A 26,434-nucleotide genomic window follows, 5' to 3' on the forward strand; every position below is an offset into this window, starting at 1 on the left:
GTCTCTTCCAACAAGGAAAACAGATTTTAGGCTCCGAGTATAGGGATTGCAAAAATATTGTGTTTAGTGAAAATATTTTCAATTATGGAAACTAAAGTCAAGCTGTGTGAACTAGTTAGCCCAATATTTATTTTCTTTTATTTGCTGAACTAAATCAGTTATAATAAAATATTACATTAAATTCACATATTAACACTTTTCTATTAAGTATTGACTATATTCCGCCAATTACAAATTTGTATGAGAAGACTGCATTAAGATAATGAGTCCAACTGCTGTATACAAATTTCTGAAGCACTCTACTGTTGCGAAACTAAGGATGATTTAAAACTGGATTACTAATATGAAAGAGATAGAACATGCATGGCTGTGCGTAGGGGATGCTACGTTCTCTGTTATGGACTACAGTCTGTGTATGTACCTCCACCTGTAAACAACTCTCAATACTCACCTCTCTCGGGGGCATTTGGAAGTACTAGGCTTGTAAAGCGCTTAAGTACTAAGTAGTACCATCATTTTAACATCACATCATCAAGGCAGGGACAATGTATGGCAACCAGCTATAGCAGCAAGCCATTTATCACATCAGCAAAAGCAGTGATCAACTCCTGAAAGTTTAAATTGTGTTTCATTTAAAACAGTCTTATAAACAAGAGTTTTCATTAATGAATTACAGATATGATTTCCTGGGCTATCTGCAATTTGCCACACATTTTAATCAGATATAACTGAACAGGCACATTCTTACCTCAACATCCTTTTTGAGTTTCTCAAGGAACATCTTTTTGTTATTCTCATCAATATGAATCTTTTGGCCATCGTTAATAAAATCATTGTCTTTGAACGTCGGCAGCTCTTTGGCCTAAAATAAACCAAAACTCCTATAAGAGCGGGATTGCAAAGAAGACTGTGGAAGCTGCTGGCCTGGCACGCCCCCCCACCAGCAGCGGCACCTCCGGAGCTCCCCTGTGCCCAAGAGGGCACCGACGAGCCGCCGCTCCGGGGGAAGCAGAGGCACCTCCATCGCATGCAGCTCTCCGCAACCGCACCCATGGAGCCGTTTCCCTAGTTTATTCCTCCTGTAAATGGCCTAGAAGGTATACGATTACTGGGTGTGCAGCAAATGCGGCTAAGACAAACTCTCAGACTCAATGCTTGATTTGCATCGAACCTTGATTTGCATCGAGCTTCTTCCAAGATGTCGTTTGTCAAAGTGACTGGCAGTAAGTGAAGTCCAAACACAATCTACACCTCATTAACAAAGTGCTATTGCATCAGGTCTTATAGATGAAATCATATTGGATTCCATTCTACATAGCACTGTGAATGTTTGTAAGTGCCTAATACCAAATAATTATTTAAAAAGCATCAAGTGAACATATATTATGTAATGCTGCTTAGAAGTGGTAAATGCCAGAGAAGACCACTGCCTTTTAAACAAGGAATTAAACATTCTTGATGTTGGAGCATTAGTTGATTATCTTCATCTTTAACTCTCCCATGAAGTGATTTGCAACAGCATTAAGGAAACCCAGAAACTTTCACATGACCAGCGCAGACGGAGTAACCACTGGTTTCAGTACTAAGACCCCTCAAACAGGCTCTGTTTTCAGAGGACAGTGACCAGAAGTTTACTTAAAAAAACCCCAGCAAGCCAACAAAACAAACAAAAAAGCAGTTCCTTTGGGGTATTTGGTCAAGCAAACTAGAAGTAATAGTAGCTTCTGCAATCAGAGCCTTCAAAAAATTTGCCCATTAAGAGCAATGAACAGCCTTTCTCCCTGCCCCCCACCTTTAATAAAGAGTAGGGAAGAACAGGTTTTCTTTACAAAGAAAATGTTGCAGAACAACCGCGTGCTGCAACCCTCAATGACCATGAACTAATGGGTACTTTGAATAAAATAATTTCCCCTTAATCTGAAAGTCCTTCTGCTAGGAATAAAAGGCAGCTAACATCAGCCTACTGGAATGTCCTCCATAAGTTTAATTAGTCAGACATTGCTTATAACCTTACTGGAGACAATATTTTTCCTAAAGTTTATTTTCTTCCTATGACACAGTAAGGAAAAGAATCTCAGCGGTTTTTTTCTCTGCTCCAAAATGTACATATTGGAAAGCATAGCATTAAAAAGTGAGCATCATAAGCAGACCCTGAAATGCCCTTATAGATCTTCACAATGGCCAAAAGTTCTTTTTGCTGTTGGACTGTGCACAGAAGTGGCCGAAATAGTCAGTTCCCCAACTGTCCAAATTTATTTTTTGGACCTGGAGTTTGTGAATTGCTCAAGATCCCACAATGCTGCTTTTGTTTAGAAAAGTGACCCTTCTCTTCCAATAACTGCTCAAAAACACTTAAGCCATTAGTAACATTTTAATAGTTATGAATCCATGTTAAATCCATTGCATCCTGACACCAATGAACTCTGGAAAAAAAATAAGGTCCTAGTCTGGTTGCTCTGAATTATTACTGTGTTGCACCTAGAACTTTCTGATATATTAAAATACCCTCTAATAGAGACCCTCTATTTTAATTTAAAGTACAAAGGAAAAAACCCAAGCAGCTGAGATGGAGCTATAACTATTCATCCATCCCAGACTCCTTCCCATGGAGGAGTCATCCTGCAGCGCTCTGCTGATTTACTTAAAGATGACGTTAGCCACTTCTGGAAGCTCACAATGAATTGTTTACTACAATATGGCAGCACAGCGTGCATCGATTGTCTTTCTGGCCTACTCAGTAAGTGGTTTAGGATGACAATGAGTACGGGAAACATCACACAAGCATTCCAGACTAACAGCTCTAGAGATTATCATACACAGTCGAGCAAACTGTCCCATGGACAAGGGCTAATTCTGCAGAGGCGGGACTGCGGATCCAGGGATGTTGCCAACACCGGAGGATGGAATCCAGTGCGTGGGATGCTTAAGAATGGAAGAAGATTTGGATGAATTAATTTAAGATGAAACAATAATGAAAAGAATGCAGGAAACCAAGCTCCCTTCATTTCTAGCCCAAAGTCACTACAAAAAGAAATCCTCAGATTATCTTTCCACCTAGTATATCCAAGTTACTCATTAAACTAGGCAGAGGTTAAAGTGAAACAAACTCGTTAACACTGACAAACCCCCCTATTAATGCTGTTTAAAGCTAGGGGGTGAGTAAAGAGGAAGGATGTGCTTGTGGTTAAGATGCTGAGATGCAGGTTCATCTCTAGGCTCTGCCACAGACTTCCTGCACAGCATGGCATCAGCCAGTCAGACTCAGCGGGTGGTGGGAGGGGGAAGCGCGCTTCTCCACTGAAGACAGTCCTATCTTCAGTAAAAATAAACTTAAATTACAAGCAATGTCTTTTTTGGAAGATGCTAGAGCTGTTAAGCCAGTCGTCCAGGTGCCATACTCCGCTTTAACCTTGTCTCTAATCTATTTTTAATAAAAGTGAGCTAGCAAAGCTGACACAGCCACATTTCTTGCCTGCCATCACAAGACCCAAGGGGTACTCCCAAGGACATTCAGGGCAGTGAAACAGCTCTCCCAAAAAGCCAGACTCTTCACTGCCTCACATGCAGGCTCCCCAAGTCCTCAATAATCCCTCTGAGGATTTTTATCTGAGGTCATTTTTCTTGACCATAGCTGTGCAAGTGCAGAACTGCATAAATTAAAAGCCAGTACTGAGGCATGTGAAGAAAAAGGAAGAAGTAAAAGCAGTGGGTCCCATATAAGAAACTGACGCTAAAAAGCTATGTGCCAGTGGTTGCCCTCACCACATTATTTGTATGATGCCTCCCAGCCTATTCTCTTCCCTCTTTCTAGGTGTTATTAGACAAAGCTTTTTTTTTGGTGTGCTAGGCAATATCATTCTCCCTATTTATTTAAAGCTGAATAGCCCTAGGATACTGTTGCAGTCCCAAATATTACTAATGACAGCCAGCACTAGTAGTGATTCTAGTAGTACTTTAACTGATACTCATGTCTTAAAATTGATTTGTGAATTTAGGAATTAAAACCTATTAAATATGTGACTAGGAGGAGATCTCGTAGTTATTTAAAATTAATAATATATGTGTTCATGTTGAAAAATCCTAATGTGTTCATTTTCTTCTTATGCACTGAAATAAATAAATACAAAGAAAACCACATTGTGGCAGCTTAAAACACTATCTGAATGAAAAAATTGAGACTTTGCGTTAATGAAATAATCGATACGGTTAATTTTTAATGAAGTCTCAAATATTTCCAATGAAGCAAAGTCCTTGTTGGAAAAAGATTCTCCTAGAACGTAATTCATTATAATGAACATATTACTATCATTAAAGAACTAAATATTTTAAGAGCTGCACAGGAGATGAACATCTAACTACTTCCACTAAATTAATAATAGATTTTCTTTCTGAACCATCTCCATCGTTTTTAATCCCCTACTGAAAGATGCAAGAAAGGCACAATAGATTTTACAAATACGAAGTATTTATTTATTAAAAAAGCATGTTATTTGCACATTTCAGGTTTGCATTTCAAAGTTTGCCATGGTCACAGAGAATTTTAATGGCAGGAAGATTTCACTGCCTTTGAAAAGGCTGAAAGGCAATAAAGATTTCTTTGAGTAAGATGACAGAATGCATAAAGCCTGATTCAAAAACTAAAATTATGGTGAAACAGCCCACTGACATTGTTTCTGGGGAAAAAAAAAAAAAAATTCTTGAAAGATAAGAACCAGGTGAAGTTTTATTTCTATATGAAAATGGAAATAGTTTTTGCAGACTCCTTAACACATCTCAATTCAGCATCCTATCCTAATGTGTTGAAATGAATATTAGCAATTTTTTTTTCCCCAAGGGATTTTTGTGCATCATGACCTAAAATAATGATCACGGCTAACATTAATGCGGACATTTTGGAAGAAGCTTGCTAAAACAGCTGTAGGACAGTTAAGTTTCAGAATAAGTCTTGGATTGAAAAAGGAAAAAGACAGACTGTCTTCACAACCTGGCAGCAATTTCCCACCTAACAAAGGCAAAGATTAGGTTGTAGGAGAAATGTTGCATAGCAGTCTTATTGTTTGTTTGGAACTAGCCACGAGTCACGTTATTCACACAGGTAATCATGGCAAAATTGGGCTTACACTTTATAACTTTTGGAAATGGTATAAAACATCTGCCAAGAGTGAAGTTCCACACCCTGGGCTTCTTTTCACAGCGAATGGCTCACATACACCTTTTTTAAAAAAAATTAAGTTAGATTGACTTTAGACTGACTGGGCTCACCAGCGTATAAGGAAGGCAGTATCTTTTAAAAAAGGATATAATGCTAAATATAGTTCGCAATAATTTAGCACGGGTGGTTTTGAGCTGAAGATTGCAGCTTCTTCCCTTCAGCAGTTATGGGAGCTGGGTCCAAACTTTTGTTATACAGCGAGGGTCTGCAGCTCCACTTGGCATCACAGGACTGTAAATGGCAATGGAAATAAGAGCTGTAACCCCAAAAATGGGGTTTGAGAGGGAAACACTGGAATGGTTTTAGCCAGTATAACAGGCATTTTTGTAGAACAAAAAAAAAAATTGTGCAGGACATTGTAGGTGGATTAGGAAATCGACCATGTACCAAAATAGTAACTATACGTCTTTTCAATGCTCAGGGAAATGCATCCAGAATTATCCCTAGGTTTAATGTCTTCCTGCTGCAAAATAAACATGCAACATATAAAATGCAAGACAAAGTTCCTCCCCTTTTTTTTTAATTAACAGATGGAAAACAGACTTTTAAACAACAAAAAAACCAAACAAAGGCAAACTAGTGTTTTGTTTTGAAAAACAATAGTGGGGTTGGTGTCATGTAAAGCCTAAATGCTGAAACAGGAATCTGAACTCCGAATGTCTACTCCTATCTTTGCGATGTATTGCAGCGTGATGTTTTGAAAGTTATAATCTCTGTATATGTAACCTTGAGATTCGTTTCACAGAGAAATCCAAGACATGCTTCATACGTCTGTTGTGTGAGATCGGCATATGAAGCAGGTTGAAATCACTGAAAGAAATAAGTAAAAAAATGCTGTTCTGAAATTAGCAATTTTAAAATAGCTGGAAAAAATAGCTCAGATTTTGGGATGATCTACCTTCAATGAAGTTTTACCTATTGACATCAAAAGAAAATAATTCAAGACTGAGTAATCTTGTTGCTATGCTCCTATACTAAAATCCTTCTTCCTTTAGTTATAATTGTCCTCTCAGAAATCAGTGAATTACTATATGTTGTAATACAGAATGTAAAAAGTAAAGCTAAGAAGTGACTTGTTACACCTACCAGCATCTTCCAATCTAATTATCAGAGCTATGTATTTTGCATACAATTTAACTAAAATGTAACACAGCTGTCAACTATGGCAATTTTTTCCCAAAAAGGAACTTGAATAGAAAATCCTTTGTTCAAATGTATTTACTGTAATTTTTCTGCATTTATACTTATTTATGAAACAACACATACCACAGAGGTGGCAATGCAACCAGTTTTAGATTAATTTAAAAACATGCAATAATTTCTGAAATTGCTCAAGAAAGATGAAATATGGTGGGCTTCAGTTCAGTTAGGTTTGGTTTTTCGTCTTCAAATTTCCTTCCAAGTTGCTCACTCACAAGCAACATGTTTAAGTTCCTTATAAGTACAAGCAGACTCAGCTATAACTGCTGATTTGATGTTGTACTGCAAGCATAGCGTAACTGTGAGCAGACAGACCACCAGGGGAGTTCTGCATTATCCTGGCTTCACATAAGGGGGTAAAATTGTCCAAGGAATGAATAGAAAATGCCCACTATTAAAATAATAAAAATAAAAATTAAAGAGAACTAAAGCCTAAAAAAAATTAGGCAGCTGTCAGAATTTGACAACTGTTGAAACATACTGTTCTTTTAAAATTCAAGACATCTGTAAGTGCATATTATGATACTTGTTGCCAAGAAAGTGATGCCTTTAACATTAAAAATATCACTTATAATGCAAATGAGAGGAATTGTGTGTTAAGGTGAAATCTAAGGGATGGAGCTTGTCTCCACACTGATTATCACAAAATATTGAAATGATAGTTTCAGAGCTTCTCATCAATATGTTAGGATATTAAACAGTTAAAGACAGTCAAGCAGGATAAACTGAAAACAGGACAGAAAAGTAACATTCTCAAAGTCATTCCAGCCAGCTTTTCTTCCTAAAAACTGATTTAAAAAAAAGAAGTTTGAATACTAATACCTATTTCACACTACAAAACTAAAGTAGGAAAATACTTTTTTTCCCCTGATTTCTTATAGTCCATTAAATCTTTTTGCATAATTGCTTCTTTGTTATTAACTGAGTAAGTAACAAAAGACTAGTTCAATAGGAAAAAGATGCAAGAACATCATAATTTTAGCCAAGTTTGCCATTTCAAAGTAATTTATCTAAAATTTGCAGTGTGCATTAGAATGTGAAAGACTTGCTCTTCTGTTTTCTGGCTTCTGCAGCTTTAAAAGAAGCTAACATATTATGCTCAATATTCTGAAAACCATTTGATTACTTGAATATTGGCATCTGAAATTAAATACGAATTACTTAAAAGCCCATTTAAAAACTACAGCATTGCCAGACATTTTAGCTGTACATTTTAGCACCAAAAGCTTCCTGCCTTTTATTACTTTTCTGTTTTTCAGATGTGAATAGCAGTGGATACCTTTATAATAAGTAATTAAATAATGCTGCCATTAATTGAAATTCTATTATTATTAATGTCATTTCAGGGCAATATTAATAAATGGATGATTTAACTTGCCTCTGGCTAAAAACTAGCTAATAAGTTACTACACCAGCTAAGTATTTGAGATTGTCTGGTTTTGTTTAATCATTCAGAGCAATTTCTTCTAACACAGGAGATGCGAAAATCTCTTCAGAGCATTTGCTAAAATGCCTTTTTTTTTTTTTTTCCCCTTTTCAAGCTAAAATTTTCCAGGCATTTAAACATCTTTAAGATTGGCTTGAGATTCCCACAGAAGACAACAAACAAAAAGTTTGAAATAGTGACATCTACTTATGAGAAAATGGAAGTGAAAAAACATGCTACAGGGCTCTCACTTATGAAACATACTTATGTCAACACAGTCTTCAAGGTCCTGAAATTAGTGCCACACGTGCAGAGATACATCTCATGATAGCAGGCCTTCAGCACTGCTCAGAGTTTCAAAGACAAACTTTCCTTGTCTATTCATATAAATACACAACCCCCTTTTTATTTAAGCTTAAAAACTGTGCGTTCGAAACACTTGAGTAGTTTAGTTGAGTAAACCACCGCAGTTCTAGTGCCTAGTGCAGGAGACTCAGATCGCGGTGACGATGAATGTTCTGAACATCTACAATACAGACACACAGTAGTGTATTCTTCTGACCCTTTCAAATCAAACAGCAGACTCCAAAACTTAGACAAAAAAACATGTAATAAGCAAAATATTATTTTTCCCTTGCTTGAATCCCTAAGAGTCTTTCTTGAAGTGTTTGTAAAATGTTGTTCCCTCTATGAACTTAGAAGTCTACCCAATTAATTCCTTTTCTTAGAAATGTTTGTTCTGAGTGCTAGCTTGTGGCTTCCCTGCTGCACTGCATTGGCGTTTGAGGGGAATGATGAGTAACAGAAGGCTGTTCTAACAGCCTCAGACCGCCTGCTTGCAACATCAACAAGCTTAGTGTAGTTCTGTCTCCAAGAAATCAAATTCCTTTGAAAAGAAAATAATGTGTGAGATTTAAAATAGCAGAAGGAGAATTTGGGGGAGCAGGTTTTTTAATATTTCTTTCATAGAAGTACTCAGAATAAAAGGGGAGGTTCTACATGTGTTGAAGTTGATAGGAATTTCTGTTATTGGCCTTACTGAAGTTACGATTTCACATTAAATTTAGAGAATAATTGTTGTATACAATTATACAAAACTACACAAGTTTGTTTCAACTTAGCTATAATCAAGTTCAATAGTAATCTTGCCATGAACTTACATGGGAACAAAATTAAGGCACTGTTTCTTTGAGGTTCTCACTCAACGTATTAACTGCAGTATGTGTGTACTATTATTAATCTATTTATTATTATGAGACATATCCCTAAAACTGCTCAAAACCACTGCACTAAAGATCTGTATAGTATCAGCTCCTGTATAGCTGAATATATGTAATATTGTTAAATTTTACATTACCATTCCAAGCATTAATGTTGCAACCTGAAGTAGTCCCATCCAAATAATTTGCCCTCCTCATTTCTATCAGATTGTTTTAGTACTACCAGCAGAGGTTTTCAATGACATTAAGTATCGTTTGTAAGACACTGAAGGGTTAATCCCTCTGCTTTAAAAACACTAGAGTTGTGCTACTAAACAAGAACAAAAATAGACCACAAGAAAAGAACGGAGACCATTCAAGACATGATCTTGAGGGCCCGGTACAGCAAAAGAGAGCTAATGCTGACTATTGTAACTGCAGGTAGCATTTGGGACATGGTAGTTGCCTAATGCTGGAAGAAGAATTGTTAAGTGTTCAGTCATACCTTAGGACGAAGCGGAAAAACTTTGCAGAGTTTTTCATGCAGTGAGAACTGTAGGACTGACAGCTACTGCATGTCCCTTACTCCTTAGTGCAGTTGTGTGATCTGTAGAAGACTCAGAGAGGCAGGTATGGTACAACTAATGCTTAGGAGAAAAACAAATGATCCGAATAGAATTTGGGGACAACATAAAATGAAGTCTTTTAAGTGAATTGCTGAATGATCTTAGGCTAATTCAGAAGGAATGTGCTTGGAAAAATTAAGAAAACAAGGGTCATGGGTTCCTAGACTTCACCCAAATTTGGAAATCTAAGAAGTCTTAGATGATGGAGACTATGTTCCACCTTCAATTATCTGTAGAATGTCTAGACAAACCTCTCCTAAAGTGCCATCAGGCTATTTCATTGAAACCGCAGAGAAATGTTGATTTTGAGAACATTAAATTTTCCAAATGAACTGAAGTTGGAGATGGAGAAAAACAAAGTGATCAATTTCCTTTTAGAGCAAAGTTTCAGCCCAGAATTTGAGGGAGACTGTCTCTCATTATAGCTACATGTACATCTAAGTCTGTCAGTTGTTTGCTCGTTTGTATGAGCTTTACATACCCAAAGGTTCTCACAATTCAAGGTTTGGTTCATCTTTGCATTCACTTTAGAAGTGGTGCCACGTCACATCATTCCATTAACTGACATGGAGTATCCATAAATCTCAATATTAAAGAGCAAGAGAAAGAAGATGAAGAAGCAGGAGGGAAGAGAAGAAAGTCCTGATGTTTTCCTACCACAGGGCAGGCCCTGAAGAAACTAAGAAGAGAAGAGAAAAAAAGGAAAAGGAGGAGGTAGAGGATTGGCTCACTTACCTCTGAAATCTGAACACCATTGCAAACCAATATTCAAAGGTCTGCAGAAAATATATGGGGAAAGATAAAGGAGGGAATAAGGTAGAACTCAAGAGGGGAGAATATGACAGGAAACAGAGAAAAGGGGCAGAACAGCACTGGTTATGTTTGTCCTGAGACTAGCTAGCAGGTTAGATAACTGAAGAAGAAACAGAAATGCACCATACCTTTTCTTTGTCACTGGCTTCTCGAGCCACAGTAGAACCCTGAAACAGAAAAAATGGATCTAAAAATGTGCATATGTCAGAAACTAATTTGAAAATGTTACGATAACAGGTCAAAAAGCGGATGAACTGCATCCTTCTGAACTTGAGAGCTGTTTTAAAGAAAGGTGATACAGTAGGTAGAATGCCCAGGGCCGCTGAACTGCTGCAATCACTTGAAGAAGATGTATCATGAGAGAAGAAAGATGGATTAAATCCTCAAATGCTCTACACCTATTGTCCTCCTGACTGCTGGAGCTTCTTCCTCATGTCTCATCCTCATTTTGAGACTATCATCCTGGAAGTTCAGTTTGCTTGGCAGACTTCTTATCTTTCTGTGCCAATTTAGCTGTATGGTTATGGAATAGCCTATTCTATATAACTGTTCAGACATATGTAATACACATTTGAAAAGGATGTCACAATATAAACACATAAAAATATTTAAAAGATCACAAAGTACAAACAAGAACAAAGCACCTCATAGCAACATGAAGTCAAAAGAAGAGATGAGACCAACTGTGTATTCACAAGATTTACAGTGCTTGCCAAAGACATTTTTGATATTTAAATTTTTTTAAATTTATTTTTAGCTTAAAACTAGTAGGCAATATGATGCTTTCTGAATAAGGTGGAGGTGACAGAAAAATGGCTGTTTATATTTCCTTGCAAATTTCTTGGAGCAGGACCACACCTTTAAGTACCCAGCATTTGTTTATCACATAATAGCACTGCAAGAAATAATAACTACAAACATGATAACTGGACATTGAAAGATGGGTAAATCAGCTCTATCGTTTGTTGGAAGGTGTGCATTGTGTAAAGAAGTGCTGGAATGGAGTCATACTAGTTTAAAGAATGTGAGGATCCCCAACCACATCTTTTTATACCATGTTTTATTCTGTTCGGAGAGAGAAACTTAGAAAACTTAGAAAGGATGGAGAGAAAAGATAAATGGGACAGTACGTCTTAGTTATTATGTATGGCCCAGGAAGCAGGGATTTCATTGCATTATATTGTTAACTGATAATAAAGCCTGGTAAAATTCTGACATTTTAGTTTACTGATGATACATCTTTTATGTTGTATTCTGTGCTCCAGCAGACTATTGGGCCTGAAAAAAGATCAGCTGAAAACCAAACTGGGGGAAAAAAAGGTGGATTTACAATAGTAAAAATTAGGGAGATTGCCAAATTTGACATTGAAGTAATTTTAATAAAATGCCTCAGTGGCCAGGAAAATACCTTTGAAATCCTATGCTGATTTGTGGTCTCTTTTTCTTAGTATCTACACAGGTGCTTACACACTTACACACTTAGTATCTACACACTTGTGCTACAAGTGAGCTCTAAGCTGGTGTCAAAAATATTCATGTACGAAAAAGGACTCTGAATCTACAACCGCAGATGCTGTAGCAGTGAAAATAAAAAAAAGTGATTTATAATATATGCAGTGTCACTATAAACCTGCTCAGTGAAGGAGTTTGTTTTGAAGAATAATATGATATTGATGTTAAATTTAAATTGCAAGAGAAGTTTATCTTTAAAGCAATTCTGTCCAGCTGGACAAACTGAACAGAGCAAAGAAGCATTCACAAATTCATAACATTCATAAATAATAGCAAGAGCTGTTGACACCAATGCTAAGAACGTACTGTATATCATTTATGTTTCTTTCTGTTGTGCTTTCATCCCTTTTTTAATGCATCTGGACATTACAATGCTCTAAAACACATACAGTTCTCTCAAATTTAAAAAATATCTTTCTAGGGTAAGCTCTGCTGCCAGTAATACTAAATACCAAAAAGTCAATTGTTGACAATCTGGAAATCAGTTCTAATAAATCACGTTCAGTCAACTATCTAACCAATTGCTAGGTAGATACTTGACAGTAGGAAAGGATGGTGCAGTACGTAGCATTACAAATCTCTTAATATAGAATGCTAAATAAACATCTTAAAACAAGTTTGCAGATGCACTTAGTGGTTCAACGCATAGAAATTAAATGTATTAAAAAGAAGTAGGTTTCTAAGAGGAGACTTTATGGAGGAAATTAAAATACAACCCCTTAGGTAGAAAGACTAAGACTGTTTTGGGCATTCATTGTAAGCACTGTATATTAACCATTGGCAAAATTACAATGAGCAGATAAACTGTCTGAAACAAAACTAATACACACCTTATGATAAAAGCAACAGAAATTTTGGTTTTTAAGAACCTTCTCTTTTTTACTTGAATTATTTTTAAAATATAGAATGAAATACGAAGCTTTTGTAGTAGTGATGTACATTGTTAGTAGCATTTTATTGGTTTAAATGATGATGATATTTAGTTATTTTATAAAAGCCCTCTGCAGAATCAGCTGTGGCTTTCCATAATGTTGATAAAAACCTATAGGAAACAGAATTATTATTGTACTTGTGTGAAGGGTTTTACCTTTAACCATTAGTTACATTTAACAAACACACCCGGTTAAATCGCTCCATTTAAAAATGCACAATATAAATAAATTTGTACAATTTCTATAATACCATCCTTCAGTTTTGCTAAACCTGGATGCAGAAGTAAACCAGTTAATGCTGGCTCTTACATAACACAATTTTAAATTAATTAAAATTCTCAGCAATATTCAAGCATCAGCATAATCTCACATTTATAGTAAAGATTTTCAGCTACTTTGTCAGTTATTTCATCAGCAATTATTTCTCACCTTTAAATCATATTTTCTATAAACAGATAAACGATGGCTGAACACATTTCTTGTAACAATCATATATACTTCAACTCCATCAACAGTAAGCCGGTACATGCCCAAAAACTGGGGAAGAAGTGTATTCCCATGACACTCCACAATAAACTGTAGGAGCAAAAGAAAAAAAAGAGAAATGAGGATGGATACATATTATATAAATACATCTTTATACATTTTTAAAGATAAAACACCCAGAAACAACACATTTATTTGCTGAATATATATTTGTGTGGAGACAAACCTTCAAAAAAATCATGCCAAAACAAACCCCTTCATCAGGAGGTTATCCTGCTTTTAGGCCAGTGTTTAAAAATTAAAATCTTGAACTGCTTAACTTATAACTCTTGACTTCTATAGACAATCTCATAGAAAAAGCAGGCTCCATTTGACACACCTTTCCACTTTTATGGTCCAAAAAGCACACCTAATGCAGATAACATATTTGGTACTGTTGTCAAAAAACAGAAATATGTTTTCAAACATCACACTGCTGTATTTTGTACTCTGTTGTCCCAGATTATATTTAATTTGTATGTTTCTCCACTCTCAATACTTGTTTGTTATGATGAACATTTATGGTGCTGTCACCAGCAAGGGGTATTATTTATTATGACCAACTTTCTGCTAGTTCCCACGTGATGGTTGCATTTCAGGGTCAATAGAGTTGAGCAGTGAAGTGCAAGATCCCTCTATTATTTTATTTACGAATCATTATATTTCCTTAAGGTCACCATATTCCATTACAAATGGGCTATTAAGCTTGAAAAGATTTGCCACCTGCACCTGAAACCCGTCTTTTTTTTTTTTTTAATCACTTGCCTTACAACTAATAGTTCAAATTTCTATTGGAAAGACTACTGGAGGAAGCAGAAAAAGTACAGACTACATTGATGACGAGAACTATTGAAGAATGAATATTTATTCTGAGAATAAAAATGCCCATACTGTATTAATCCTAAAACCAACTCAAACACATCCACTCATATTTTGTGGAACCAAGGAAAAGTTAAGCCACAATGATGAAAACCACAAAAGGACTCACCAGCTTTCCTCTTTCTGTTATTACCAAGTCTGGAGAAAATTTAAAAATTCAAGCCCCAAATAGGAAACATGAAAAGTAACCAACAGCCAGCTTTTAAAGCAGATCAACTTTGAAATATTCGTTGAATACTGAAGCTGCTGTTTCTTTTGTGCCAGAGCGACCTGGTTATTAGAAACACATTATTGTAAAATACAGGAGACTTTAGAACAAGTTATCTGAATAAGCCATTTGAATTGTTTAACAAAGGTAGTTAGCATTTGGTAACAATATAACAAAGCTCTTGGAACCCTGGAGATTTTCCAATTTTGGGCTCCTCTGCTAATTTTAAGGAATTTATCTCACTAACTTTATACTGGAATCTGCACATATCACATACAGACTTTCCTTTTTTAAATGGCAAAATAAAAATAGAAAGATTTAAGAGTCCTGAAAACAATCCTGTCCAGCAAGAAACAAAGGGAATGAACAACAAAGATGGAAATTGTTGACTGTGAATTGAACATAATTTTGACTAACAACTCTGACACATGAGCTCTGTTGAATCTTGCTGGCACAGTTTGGGCTGTAACACTCCTTTCTGTTTGCCCTTGTAGCTGTACTGGAGGTTACAAGCCCCGAAGCAGAGAACACGTAGTCATGACACAGTTGTGCCACTTCACAGAAGCATTTTTAAGCTCAAACTGCCTATGAATGGGCAAAACATCTCAAGCCGCTGCAGAGGGTCAGTGAATGCAAATCAGAACCTTAGGGAGGAAATATGATTGTATGCCCCAAAATACAAAGAAGTTTGACAGTAAAAGGCCACACAAGCAATGTCAGTCCTGAGCAGTGCACAAAGATTGATCAGTTTGCACCTGAGAAGACTTCTGTGTTTAACAGATGCAGAAGTTTTAAGTTGGGAGTTCTTGGTTTGGAGGATTTTCAATCATAGGGCTGTTACCAACCTCACAAAGCAGTTATAACGTGTTACAGGATACGTAGCTCATTTTGACCATCAGTAGTTTCTCTTAGAGATCCGATCATAAAGTGAAATTAGAACTATTAATGCTGAGGTTACAGAAAACTTGTTTAAAATGCTAATCCCTGTTAGTCAAACTACATTGATTATTTTGTTATAAACTTCAAGTACTTGGCATACATCCTAAAGGCAAATACTTTTCTAATGCTTTATAGAAGGTGGGAAGGGTTGTTCTTATAAAAACATTTATTGAGTGATTCCTTCTCTAAGATGATTAGGTTCTGCAAGGATGATAAAAATGAATCTAGCTTCCAAGAAGAGTTTAGTGCCACAGAATTTCAGGCCACTCAACTCTTTAATGGATCCAGCCACTCCTAATCTTACGGCTCTTAACTACAGAATTTGAATTAAAATAAATACTATTATTCTAATTTTCCATATGGGGATCTGAGACGCAGAAACTTTATCTGAAATCATACAGAGAGTTTGTGCCACGTGAAGGAACGCCAGCTAGGCATCTCGAGTACCAGACTAATAACTCCCTGCCCTTCCTCTCAGCTGCTAGGGTCACAGTCTTGACACTTAAACCATCTCTTCAACCCTAGCTATTGCTAACTCTCCGATTTTAACCTTTCTGGTCTTGAGTGTCCCCATCTGTAAAACAGCAATGTCATTAACACAGAACATGTGCAACATACCCACTGTAATAACATAAAATAAATCTTTTGTTTAGCAGTATACAACCCCCTCCCAAACTGTTCTGTATTACGTAACAAGGGAAAAAAGGCAATTAATGAGAGTTGCTTAAGTCCTATTTGTAAGTTAGGGTTAGCCATTTGCTAACGCTGTTGTTTCATTTTAATATTTTGCAAACAAGCCTTCTGAAAGGGCAGTGTTACTAGCATGCAGCACAGGACATGGAGAGCTCTGCTAGCACTGCTCTTCACTTGATAAAAAGGGACTTGGCCGTGTTCTTGCAGACTTCTAAGAGACCTTCTCAAGGCACACCATGTACTGCAACAGTTGTTTCCTACTCACTGCTGACTGTGGACACTCATGCCATTGCAATTTAAAGAAAAGCCCCTAAAATGATTTCAGTGTTTCCCATGACAGCATTTCTTATCCTGACGGGGAGACAAAGGAAAGAGGGAGGAATGCCACTTGCTATCAGCATCTACAAGGTTGGTCTAGAACTTCCTACCTTTGAAACTATCAATCCCCCATATCTGCATCACAGAGGAGGCAAAACGTGTCATCTGTTTGGGTGGGAGTCCAGCAGGACTTGCACTGGTGACTGTGGTTGGCAGATTTTCAATTTGTCCATCTTGATATAAATGAAGTAGCAATTTAGTCACCTCAAGGTGCTTTTTAGGAATGATTTCCTGAAGTTTCCCACTCACAGCTGGAATAAAAGTGAGCCTAGAAAATAAGCCGGTACATGCTTAACAGGACTGCTAAATTTCAGTGAAAGAAAAGACCTTCACTCCTTTATGTTAACTCTTTCTAAAAAGAACATTAAAACAATTCTATCAAGCAGCCTTGCTAAATAAAACTATAATACTTAGCTAATACATTTACAAGTCCTTATATGCAGTAACAAAATCCATCTTTTTAAAAAAGAGTGTTGTAATAAACACCCCACCATTTTTTGTTAATTCAGACAATTTTCATTTTCCTGCACAGCATGAGGACAATATTACCATTAACAAAATAATCATCAGCATGTTGACACATTTTATCAGCTGTGCAGCACAAGTTTCAAATACGTAATTTTCTGAGCTCTCTTGAACCCCATGCTTAAAGCTGAAAATTAGTAAGAAATTCTTTATGACCCTACAGTCTCATTAACTTTTGTATAAATATAGCTTCAGGATTCCTTAATAAGAACAGAACTTTTCCTCTCATTTTACATGAAAAATAAGATTCTTAGCTTCTTGCTTCCATGTGGTAATCCTAGTAAGATATCAGGATGACTAAAAGATAACATAGTGCATATAATTTATTGGCAAAGAAGTTATGCCATTTTTGGCTCTTTTTGGCAAAACACGGGGTAAAATTCCCATTTCTGCTATTTCTCCTCCTCCCCTGGAGATAATCTGTGGAATGATTTGACATCAGCGAAGACTAAATCCTGAATTATATCTATCTCGGTTCTATGTGAAAACTCAACATTCCTATTTTTCGCAGGTAGCCCTATTTTGCAAACATTAATTCAGAAATACACAACATGCTCATTCTCTGTTACCCCTTTATATATTATTTTCACGATTTTCTACTTCATGATTAAGGCAATCATGCTTGAATTATCAAACGCTTATGTGACAAGTCTATATGTTATTAGGATACTTTAAAGAAATTGAATGGCAAGCGATATAATTATTTAAAAACATTTTGGACATTGTGAAGGACAAGACATTGATACTCCTTTTTTGGGCTCAACTTCCTCTTTCAAATCCTCTTGCCTGCAATCAGAAATATCCTCCACCAATGTGTTGTGTGCACGTGCGTTGACATGTGGAATCACTCCCCAAAAAGGAGGTTGAGAAGCTGTCCAGAGTTATATCATGTTTCAGAATATTCCAATTATTGCCATTTTCTTGAACCCTAACAATTTCACGGAAAATTATCCATTGGGTACTTATGTGAAACATTGAAAGGATTAATTAGCCGGACTACAGCACACAACAGAAAGTTACAGATTTTCAAGGCATATAAAGCTGTTTTCTTCTAGTAAGTCATGTAAGAAAGTAATTTAATTTAAAGAAGTATTCAATAAATATACAGGTTTTCAGATACAAGCCCTGTGATTCACAGCCTTACGTTTCATGTTAATTTTACTTCAAAGTGCAACTTAATCTAAATGTTATCACCATGTGTGATTATCTAGGCTGCAGATCTGCTACCAGGAACATTATACTTGGTACTGCTACAATCAAATGAGTCACTGGGCGTGCTGATTGCTTCTGAAAGTGCTGTGCACAGCATCAGTAGCTTATATATATAAAATACAATAAATATATAGAAAACATCTGCTGGTGAAACCCAGGCCTCAACAGAGCCAGTGCAGCCAAGTCTATTCTGCCATTTTGTGTAGTTAGGTATTTACCTATGAAATTTCACATCTTTCAGTAAAGATTTTTGATGAGTTTTTCGGTAACAGTTCCAGCCCGTGGTTGTATGGCCCTTTTCCATATTGCCCTTTTGCAATTCTATCTAATGCCCATGCTAATGAGTTTCTTGTTTTCAGGGTCACCCCTCCTATAGGAAACGGTGAGCCCATGGGTGCAGGTGAAACGTAGACTGTTCGGATGAGAACACATATATTCTCATCTCTACTTTTTCTGCTTCTCCTGGTTTTTCATATCAAAGCTGCTTTATAATGTGCCCTATAGCACAGGGCAGAGGCCACATTCTTTGCCGCCTCTTAATTCGCACATGGAACCAGCTGAAGGGCTTTTCTCAACTGCGTTTCTTCGCAAATGTCCCATAAATCTTCACCTCTTACTACATTAGGACATACAGAGAGTCAGGGTCACCGTTACACGGTATACATCCTTCTTCATGTGCATTTGTGTTTAAATAACAGTACATTATATTGCCTTGCTTTGCCTTTTTACCTACCCTTTCCCTTCTTTTTGTGACACATACAGATGCAACTCATGAAGAAATGGGGGGAGCTGGGAGGAAGCAAGCCACTGATAACCTGTACAAGTAACAACATGGAGGGAGGATGACACAAACTTAAATGTAGCCATGATTTAGCAACCTACCAGCTTGATGTCAGCCCATCTCAGTGCAAATTCCTAGACACCTAGTCCCCACTTTCTTTTCTGGGGTATTCTCCAGCCTATGTTGTCACCAATTCTGTGACAAAATTACTTTTAGCCTACAGTAACGTTTTTCTGTCTATTTATGATTTTAGTGTTTTCTCCTACCTTCCACTCCATAACCTTGTGCTATTCCTTGATTCCTGTGCAGCCCTGAACCCCACTCTTGGTGCAATTTCCCCTATTTTCACCTTATTGCCTACATTTTTTCCCCTTTCATTTGCCTTCCTGTTTCTTTTATATTTTTTTCCTCTCCAGAAGCTAAGGTCATTTTTTCCCCCTGCTTTTGTTTTCTCCTTTATGCTGTCATCTCCCCTTTTTAGCTCATTCTATTCTTTCCTTTCTTTTCATTCACTTCCCTATCACTCCTCTGTTTGCTGCCTCCGGTAAATGGGCAGTCCCTCTCCTTTACCACTATTCGCTATTTCTGCTGGTTGCTAGGGAGACAAGCAGGCAGTGCAATAGGTGTCAGTTCTGCATACAATTACCTGTGTAGGGAAGAGAACGTGCAGTCAACAGGGACAGCCACCTATAGAAAACCTAAAGGGTATCTACACTCATGAGTAGTTTTATACTGGAAGGCTTGTATGCTAACAACTCTCTCTTGTTCACCTGCTTTGAGATGGCTTCTCAATTTCTTTTCTTTACTGAAGTCACCTGGGTGTCAGCACTGAGGAATAATAAATCACTTTTGAAGTCCATTTTAATGAAAAAGGAGAAAAAAAAAAGGTGTGCAAAAGGTGGTGTTTTTTTTCTGATATGCTCAAGTTCGTTTCATTTTATTTTTAAAAATTTCCATCCTGCCTGTCATCTATTTTCAGAGCACAGGATTCCACTTTTACATCAATTTACACCAATTTAATCTTTAGAGCAAGTTTAGCTCACTAGGAAGGACAGAGTGTCTTGATTCAGACGTTTCAGAAACTAGAACATCTGCCTACAGAATTTTACTCAACTGTCACTGATTTCTACCCTTGAAAATCATATTTGTAGCTTATAATATATCCACATATATACTAATATCTACGTTAGTATATTCTGTATTTTATGTAAATTAATAAATTTTTCGCACAGGAAAATGCATCCAAAAGAAACATATAAACATAGCTTGAATACATGCTGAAATGAAAAGTTTTCCTTTAGGAGGAAGCAGGGTATTATCTGTTCCTTAAACATAGGGTGAAATCCTGGCAACGCACTTATCACAGATGACTTTGCTGAGCTCTCCTTTAACAATGCCAAAGGGAGCAGTAGGTTTAACTCCAATTCTCTGGTCCATGCTCTTGGGGTCAGGAGCATAGGTTTAAGACAAAACAGCACTAGATTTGGAGGGATTTCAAATGAGTATTTGATTTTGTCCTCAAATACTATTGAAGTATTTAACATGAGCATGCTTGATTAACTTACACAATTGTCAAACTACGTCTGAGAGTAGGTAAGCCCATACAGCAAAGACTTTTCTAATATTTCAAAGTCTAACCCATTTGAGCATAACGATGGTTCTAGTGCATTTGGCAAGTAAATGATGTTCAGTTGAAGTAACGCCTGAAGAGTAGCGAGAAGAGTTCTACTAACTGATGGTATAACGATAATATAAGCAGTCCAAACCAATTGCAAATTACATTAAAATGTGACTAAAAAGCAGCATTTTACACTACGATTCAGAAAATATTACAGTAGTTAAAAACTGGTTAGCATGGAAATTCACAGCATAAGAACCTAACATGTCATATATATTTGTATTTACCATAACACTTAGAAACCTAGCTGGTTCATGCTCTAGGCCATTTTGTCTTTAAATGTAAACAGAAAGCTGGTCTATGCACGATGGACTCTATAATCTAGTCATAAATAACAAGATGCTTTGCAACTTTTAAGCACGGAGAAAGACATTATTCCCCCCTATTTGTGTAGAAGTGGTGGGCTTAGTGTTTTGTATTTTTTTTTTTAAAACTTTGCAAGAGAAAATAATGATCTCTAGTGTTCCTACTCAGTACTAAAAGCGTCAGACTCATCTGATGAGTTGACAGAAAGCGTCAATGTTTAGACTGAAGCATTCACCATCTGTCTGAGGTTGTAGGCCTGACTGCCACTAAAAAAAAAAGGCATCACATCAGACAGGGTAAATGGATGAATGTAACTCATAATTTTGGACAGCAACTATAATTTACAATTGTCAGAACTATTACTTACAATTCAACAGTTTTAATTTGGAATTGCTATATATACTTATATGCTGTTTCTATAGTAACTTCTCCTGATGCTCCTTCAAGCCTGGTTCACTTTTAGTTATTTACACATTTCTAGTATGTAGCCTTAGGCTTGGAATTTGATCTTTCTGGTTTTACTGTTGATTTTTTTTAAATTTTAAATAGTGGTAATAATACTGTAAATTGGGATGCACCTAACTTGGTTACTTTTGCAAAATGCCATGCGGTATTGCAATAGAACTCTACCCAGAAAGGAGAAAGCTAATAACTCAGCCAAACTAACCTATTTTATTTTCTCTCCTAACAAGTTACTAGCCATTCTGTTTCCTGAAAATAACCTGATTTCTCTAGGGTCTACAGTCATGTCCATTATAACTTTGGTTAATTAAAAACCAGGCAATCTAGACTTGGTATTTTTAGACTTACAAGTGTTTACAGGCTATGCACAATTCCTGTTCCTTTTGTAAATACCTAAGTATACAGACTGTGTGACTAGAACCTCAGTTCCTCACGGCTCCAAAGAACAGACGGGCTATTGCACTTTCAGACAGGTGGAGAGAGGAAGGATGGAAAGAACTGGATGGGTTTGTGGACTATACATCTCCATGATCTCCAGTTACCGATAAAATAACCTTTATTTCTACTTTCCAGTGGCAGTTTACATGTCTCTTTCTAACCTTTTATTTACGGAGGTTATTCCTCCCAGGATGATCCCTGCACTACATAACTGGGTCTGAACATGTCTGCACACTCCCTTCCTTGGAAGGCTGAACCTTTCAAATACAGCTCTGCTCTAAGAGCAGTCTGACACAGGGTATGATGTAAGGGCATGCCACTAAGAAGCCACAGACTAGTCCCAAATGCAATCACACCTGGGCTGTGAAGCACACTTAGCTGGGCCAGAAATTTTCACATATGTGGTGAGTGCTGCTGGCAATCAGTGAACTGAAACTGGAGAAAAGCTAACAAGCAGACTTCTCTAAAAATCCCATATTTGGTACTTTCGTGTGTAATTACAATTAGCTTCTTTAACTGTAGCAACAATTACAGTTAAGAAAGATACTGGGCAGTAAGATAAGTATGTAAATCAGTACACGGAACTTGACATTTCCTCTATTGGCAGAAGAGAGTATGCCAAAATAAAACTGAACTCAAGAGAACTTGTTTTATTGACAAAGATTTCCACAGGAGTACCAGTGAGTATCTGAAAAGCCTTGTACTACTGCAACCAAGCCATCCGACAGAACCATGAAGTTACATCCATACCAGTGAATTAGGTCTTGGAATGTCCTCTGGCATCAGTTCTAGTTGGAATGGAATAACTCACATCCAAATTTTTAAGTTCTCCTCTAAAACAAGATGCTCATATTCAAACTCCTAAGTAGGAATAGTAACTGGCCTGAGTTAATACCTTGAACCTTGCCCAGAATTATCTGGGAGACAGCCAGCTGGCCCTAAGCAAAACCACAGTAGGGACCATTACTGAGCTCAAGTGCCAGTGGATGTTATCTGGCATTGCATTGTTTGCAAGTAGTCTAAGGCCAATCTGTGTGGGATGACTTGGTCAAGGGAATAATTAAAACCTTTCCCCCAGGACAATGGGTTCTCTAGACTTTGTCAAGCAGGCTAAGATAAGCTTCACTTGTCTGAAAAACATCTAGAGAAATGGGAGGACAAGCTGCTGTACCTAAGGATTCCAAGCATTCAATTTCCAGGAGCAACACACAGGACATGGTATCAGCCGTCACCAGAGTTAGTGGGATTTAATTTAGATTTTCTTCAATAAATTCAAAGGATTTTGTTCAGTACATTGCGGAAGATACTGAAATTAATTTATTTCATTAAAATTTCCAATTATTAAACTGTCTCTGCACTTGAGTTCCTCTGCATTTACACTTTGTAAAGTGCTCTCAAGTTCTGAGACAAAAAGAAGTACAAGTGATATCTTTATGAATCTTTTGGAGGCATCGATGAGAACCTTCCTATATGGATGTTTTTCCAGTATAAAGTGAAATTAGATGCCTGGTACAGATAACTTTCAGATCATTATTCCTTGTAACCTAGCCTATTATGAACCCTGATGTTTGAAAGCATTAATGAAAAAAGATTCCACATGATTAAGTTCATTCATGTTAGCACTGTCTTCATTGACAGTCTTGAAAGGAGATGACTGTTTCGAAAAGCAGTATGACTTTTCAGCTGGATTAAGTCTCAAAATCTGCATCATTAATACTAGCTTCTAATGCCAAATAAGAAACGGACTAAAACTTTAATTCTGCTGCATTGCTTCACAGATCAAAATCCTTTCAAATCAAAGCTAAAATTGTAAGTTTGAAAACTCTAATAAATAATAACCCTAAAATTACAATTAGATAATAGGTTAAAATTTCCCTTTGGTAAAATTGTAATTGAAAGATGGTTTTATGAACATTTCTGATAGTGACAGTATTTACCTATGTTAAAACAAACACACGGTGGTCCTACGTTTTATTTAAACAGAAGAACAACATGCAGAGAGAGAAGAGAGTTCGTATCTAACTCACTGAAGGCTTCCCAAGCTACTCTGGACTTGGATGGCATTCAGAGATCTCCCTTCAGCAGAGGAAGAGCAGAGAGTGAGACAGCCAAGCAGCACCACAAAGATGGCTGGCAATACCTTCAATCCCAAGCACCCCGAAATCATGCTTTTGCCTTCCTTCTACCTCAAAAGATGGCTTTAAAACTGGTTTTACAAAAGTAACAGTATTAAAAAAAAAAAAGAAAGAAAAAAAAGGAGTCAAGCCCAAGTACTTTATATTCAACCAGTGCTGCTTTCAAACTGGAGTTTGAGATTCCTATTATACATTGGTTGAAACTGTTAGAAAATTACTAAACATCGCAAGACAAAAAATAAGCCACTGAAAAGAACAACAAAAAAAACCCCAGCCCTGAATGTCCTGAAGTCTTTACCTGAAATCCCAACCCACGGAAGTGAGCAGGAAGATGGAAAGAAGGATAACACCCCCACCCCCCACCCCCCCTCTTTTGGGTATCATAGTTTAGATGATTTTAGAGATTTTTGTGATACGTGCAGCTTTAGAGCTTATTCAAACAGATCTGGGGCTAAGAAAATTAGCACCGATTTTATTAAGGGTTTTTGTATTTCCCAAGTTCCGCTCCCCCCTGTGCCATTCACCCACATTATACACTGGCACAGTATGACAGTTATCAAGGCTGATTTGAGGTATCTCCACTGCTCACTTTTGACTGTAATGTTGTTCCTAGAAATTCACATCGCAAAACCTGTTTCTTTATTAGCAGAAATTTTACATTAATTATACCCAATTTTTTATTTCTCATACAATACAACTCTCTAATTTTTTGAAATCTGTTGTTAGTGAAACACATAAAACATTCAGTGATCAGAGCAGGAAGAAAGACATCACCTGCACCATTCATACACACGTACACAGACATCACCAAGCTAGCCCAGAATAAAGTAGCTTCTAGCCTGGGAGTCCACTAGCTGAAAGAGCGAGCATCTTCCTAGTAAGGTGAAGGAGCTTATGGCCTCCAAGTTAGTATCTCTGTATCATGTAGACATCTCATTTTACTTAAAGCTAGCTTAGATATTTAGAAAAGTGCAGCCTTGTGAATTGCAGACATACAATAAATTGCTCATGCAAAAGGGAAAAAGTCTGAAGTGACTCTTTTTCCATAATTATTCATGTAAAACTTTTACCACTCTAAAAATATTGACATTATAATATTTAAGAAGAGATCCTACACCCTGATAATAATTAGTATATTACCTGATGGTATTTCTTCAGTATGTTGTGCATTTCTGCTACATCTTCACTTGTTATAGTTTTGATGATATATCTTTTGTCGTAAGATGTATGAAAGCGGGCACCACTGCGTGCTTGGGAATCATTGGCAACGGGTGCACTTCTTGTCAATGAATTCTGTCAATAGATTTAAACCAAAAAAAGCATCAAGTCAGACAAAAATATGCAACTTTTAATTAGAACAAATATAAACCATTTACATTTATTTTTTAATCTTTTTCAATACATCTGCACTGAGCTGAATTCTGCAAAGCATGTAATCACAGACTGCATTATCTTGACAAATCACTTCAAAAATATTCTAAGAACAAAAGAATGTTTGGGGGAAGGTATTGCCCATCAGTGGTTCAAAAGTCATTCTCAACGCTGAATGGGAATTTAATGCACTTTGTTACGTATACATTATCAGCTTTTGGGAAGAAAACATACAGTAATTAAAAATTCAAAAGGAACACTGTATTACACCACAATAACTATAAATAGAGGATTCATCTGTAGTAACAGTATCACTCTAAAACTGAGCAGGATTTGCTCTTGAGCCAGTGTGACCTGGTATATAAACAAGATCATAGCTAGATTTCTGAGTTCTAGTACCAGAGCTATTCCAATGATTTCATACCTAGTGTTAAGCAACTAACAGTATTGTACAGTACCTCCTTTTGTAAAATAGACCTACCTTCCTACAGACTCAAGAGGGGAAGATTAGTTAATGACTGTATAGTAGTTAGAAGAAAAACTCCTAGAGATTAGTGACCATCTTTAGACTGAAGCTTGAGACTACTTATGCTTCAACAATAGCAAAAGCAGCCTTCTGCTTTTTTCAGAAATAAGAAGTATTCAGATTAGATTTCTTTATATTTAAAAACAGTAAAAATAAATTAGACAAAGTATAACAACTTGCTTTTGGCTGGAAACATCTTTCTTTACCAGTAAGAGTTTATGCCAATTGTTACATACTTGAATTACACCATTATTTTTTTTTTTTTAAATAAGTAGTAAGAGCAATAGCACAGCCATGAGAAAACACAACGATGTTCTTGCACCCCATGTGTACTTCCATAAAAAGGGACCATGCTCTGAAAAGGTTAAACAAGTTAATTACAGACTGCTGGAACACTTCTATGTTTATGAAATAAACTTGCAGTACCCATTTGGTATATCCCCACTGGTAGCAGAAAA

The 26,434-nt window shown here is 36.7% G+C and overlaps 1 protein-coding gene across 3 annotated transcripts in view; it reads right to left on the reverse strand.

The window, feature by feature from the left end:
- The window catches only part of PIP4K2A (phosphatidylinositol-5-phosphate 4-kinase type 2 alpha), a 120,158-nt gene that overhangs the window by 8,555 nt on the left and 85,169 nt on the right, over positions 1 to 26,434 (reverse strand). Inside the window, exons 4-7 of one of the 3 annotated variants that reach the window (XM_076331682.1) lie at positions 25,220 to 25,372; positions 13,350 to 13,496; positions 10,605 to 10,643; positions 749 to 862 (exon numbers count right to left, since the gene is read on the reverse strand). In XM_076331682.1, the coding sequence (XP_076187797.1) occupies positions 749 to 862; positions 10,605 to 10,643; positions 13,350 to 13,496; positions 25,220 to 25,372 (453 nt within the window). The remainder of the gene's footprint in view (positions 1 to 748; positions 863 to 10,604; positions 10,644 to 13,349; positions 13,497 to 25,219; positions 25,373 to 26,434) is intronic. The other 2 variants (XM_076331683.1, XM_076331684.1) reach the window with 2 other exon arrangements.

The sequence above is a fragment of the Aptenodytes patagonicus genome, chromosome 2 (genome assembly GCF_965638725.1).
Source record: "Aptenodytes patagonicus chromosome 2, bAptPat1.pri.cur, whole genome shotgun sequence".
Classification (NCBI taxonomy): Eukaryota; Metazoa; Chordata; class Aves; order Sphenisciformes; family Spheniscidae; genus Aptenodytes; species Aptenodytes patagonicus.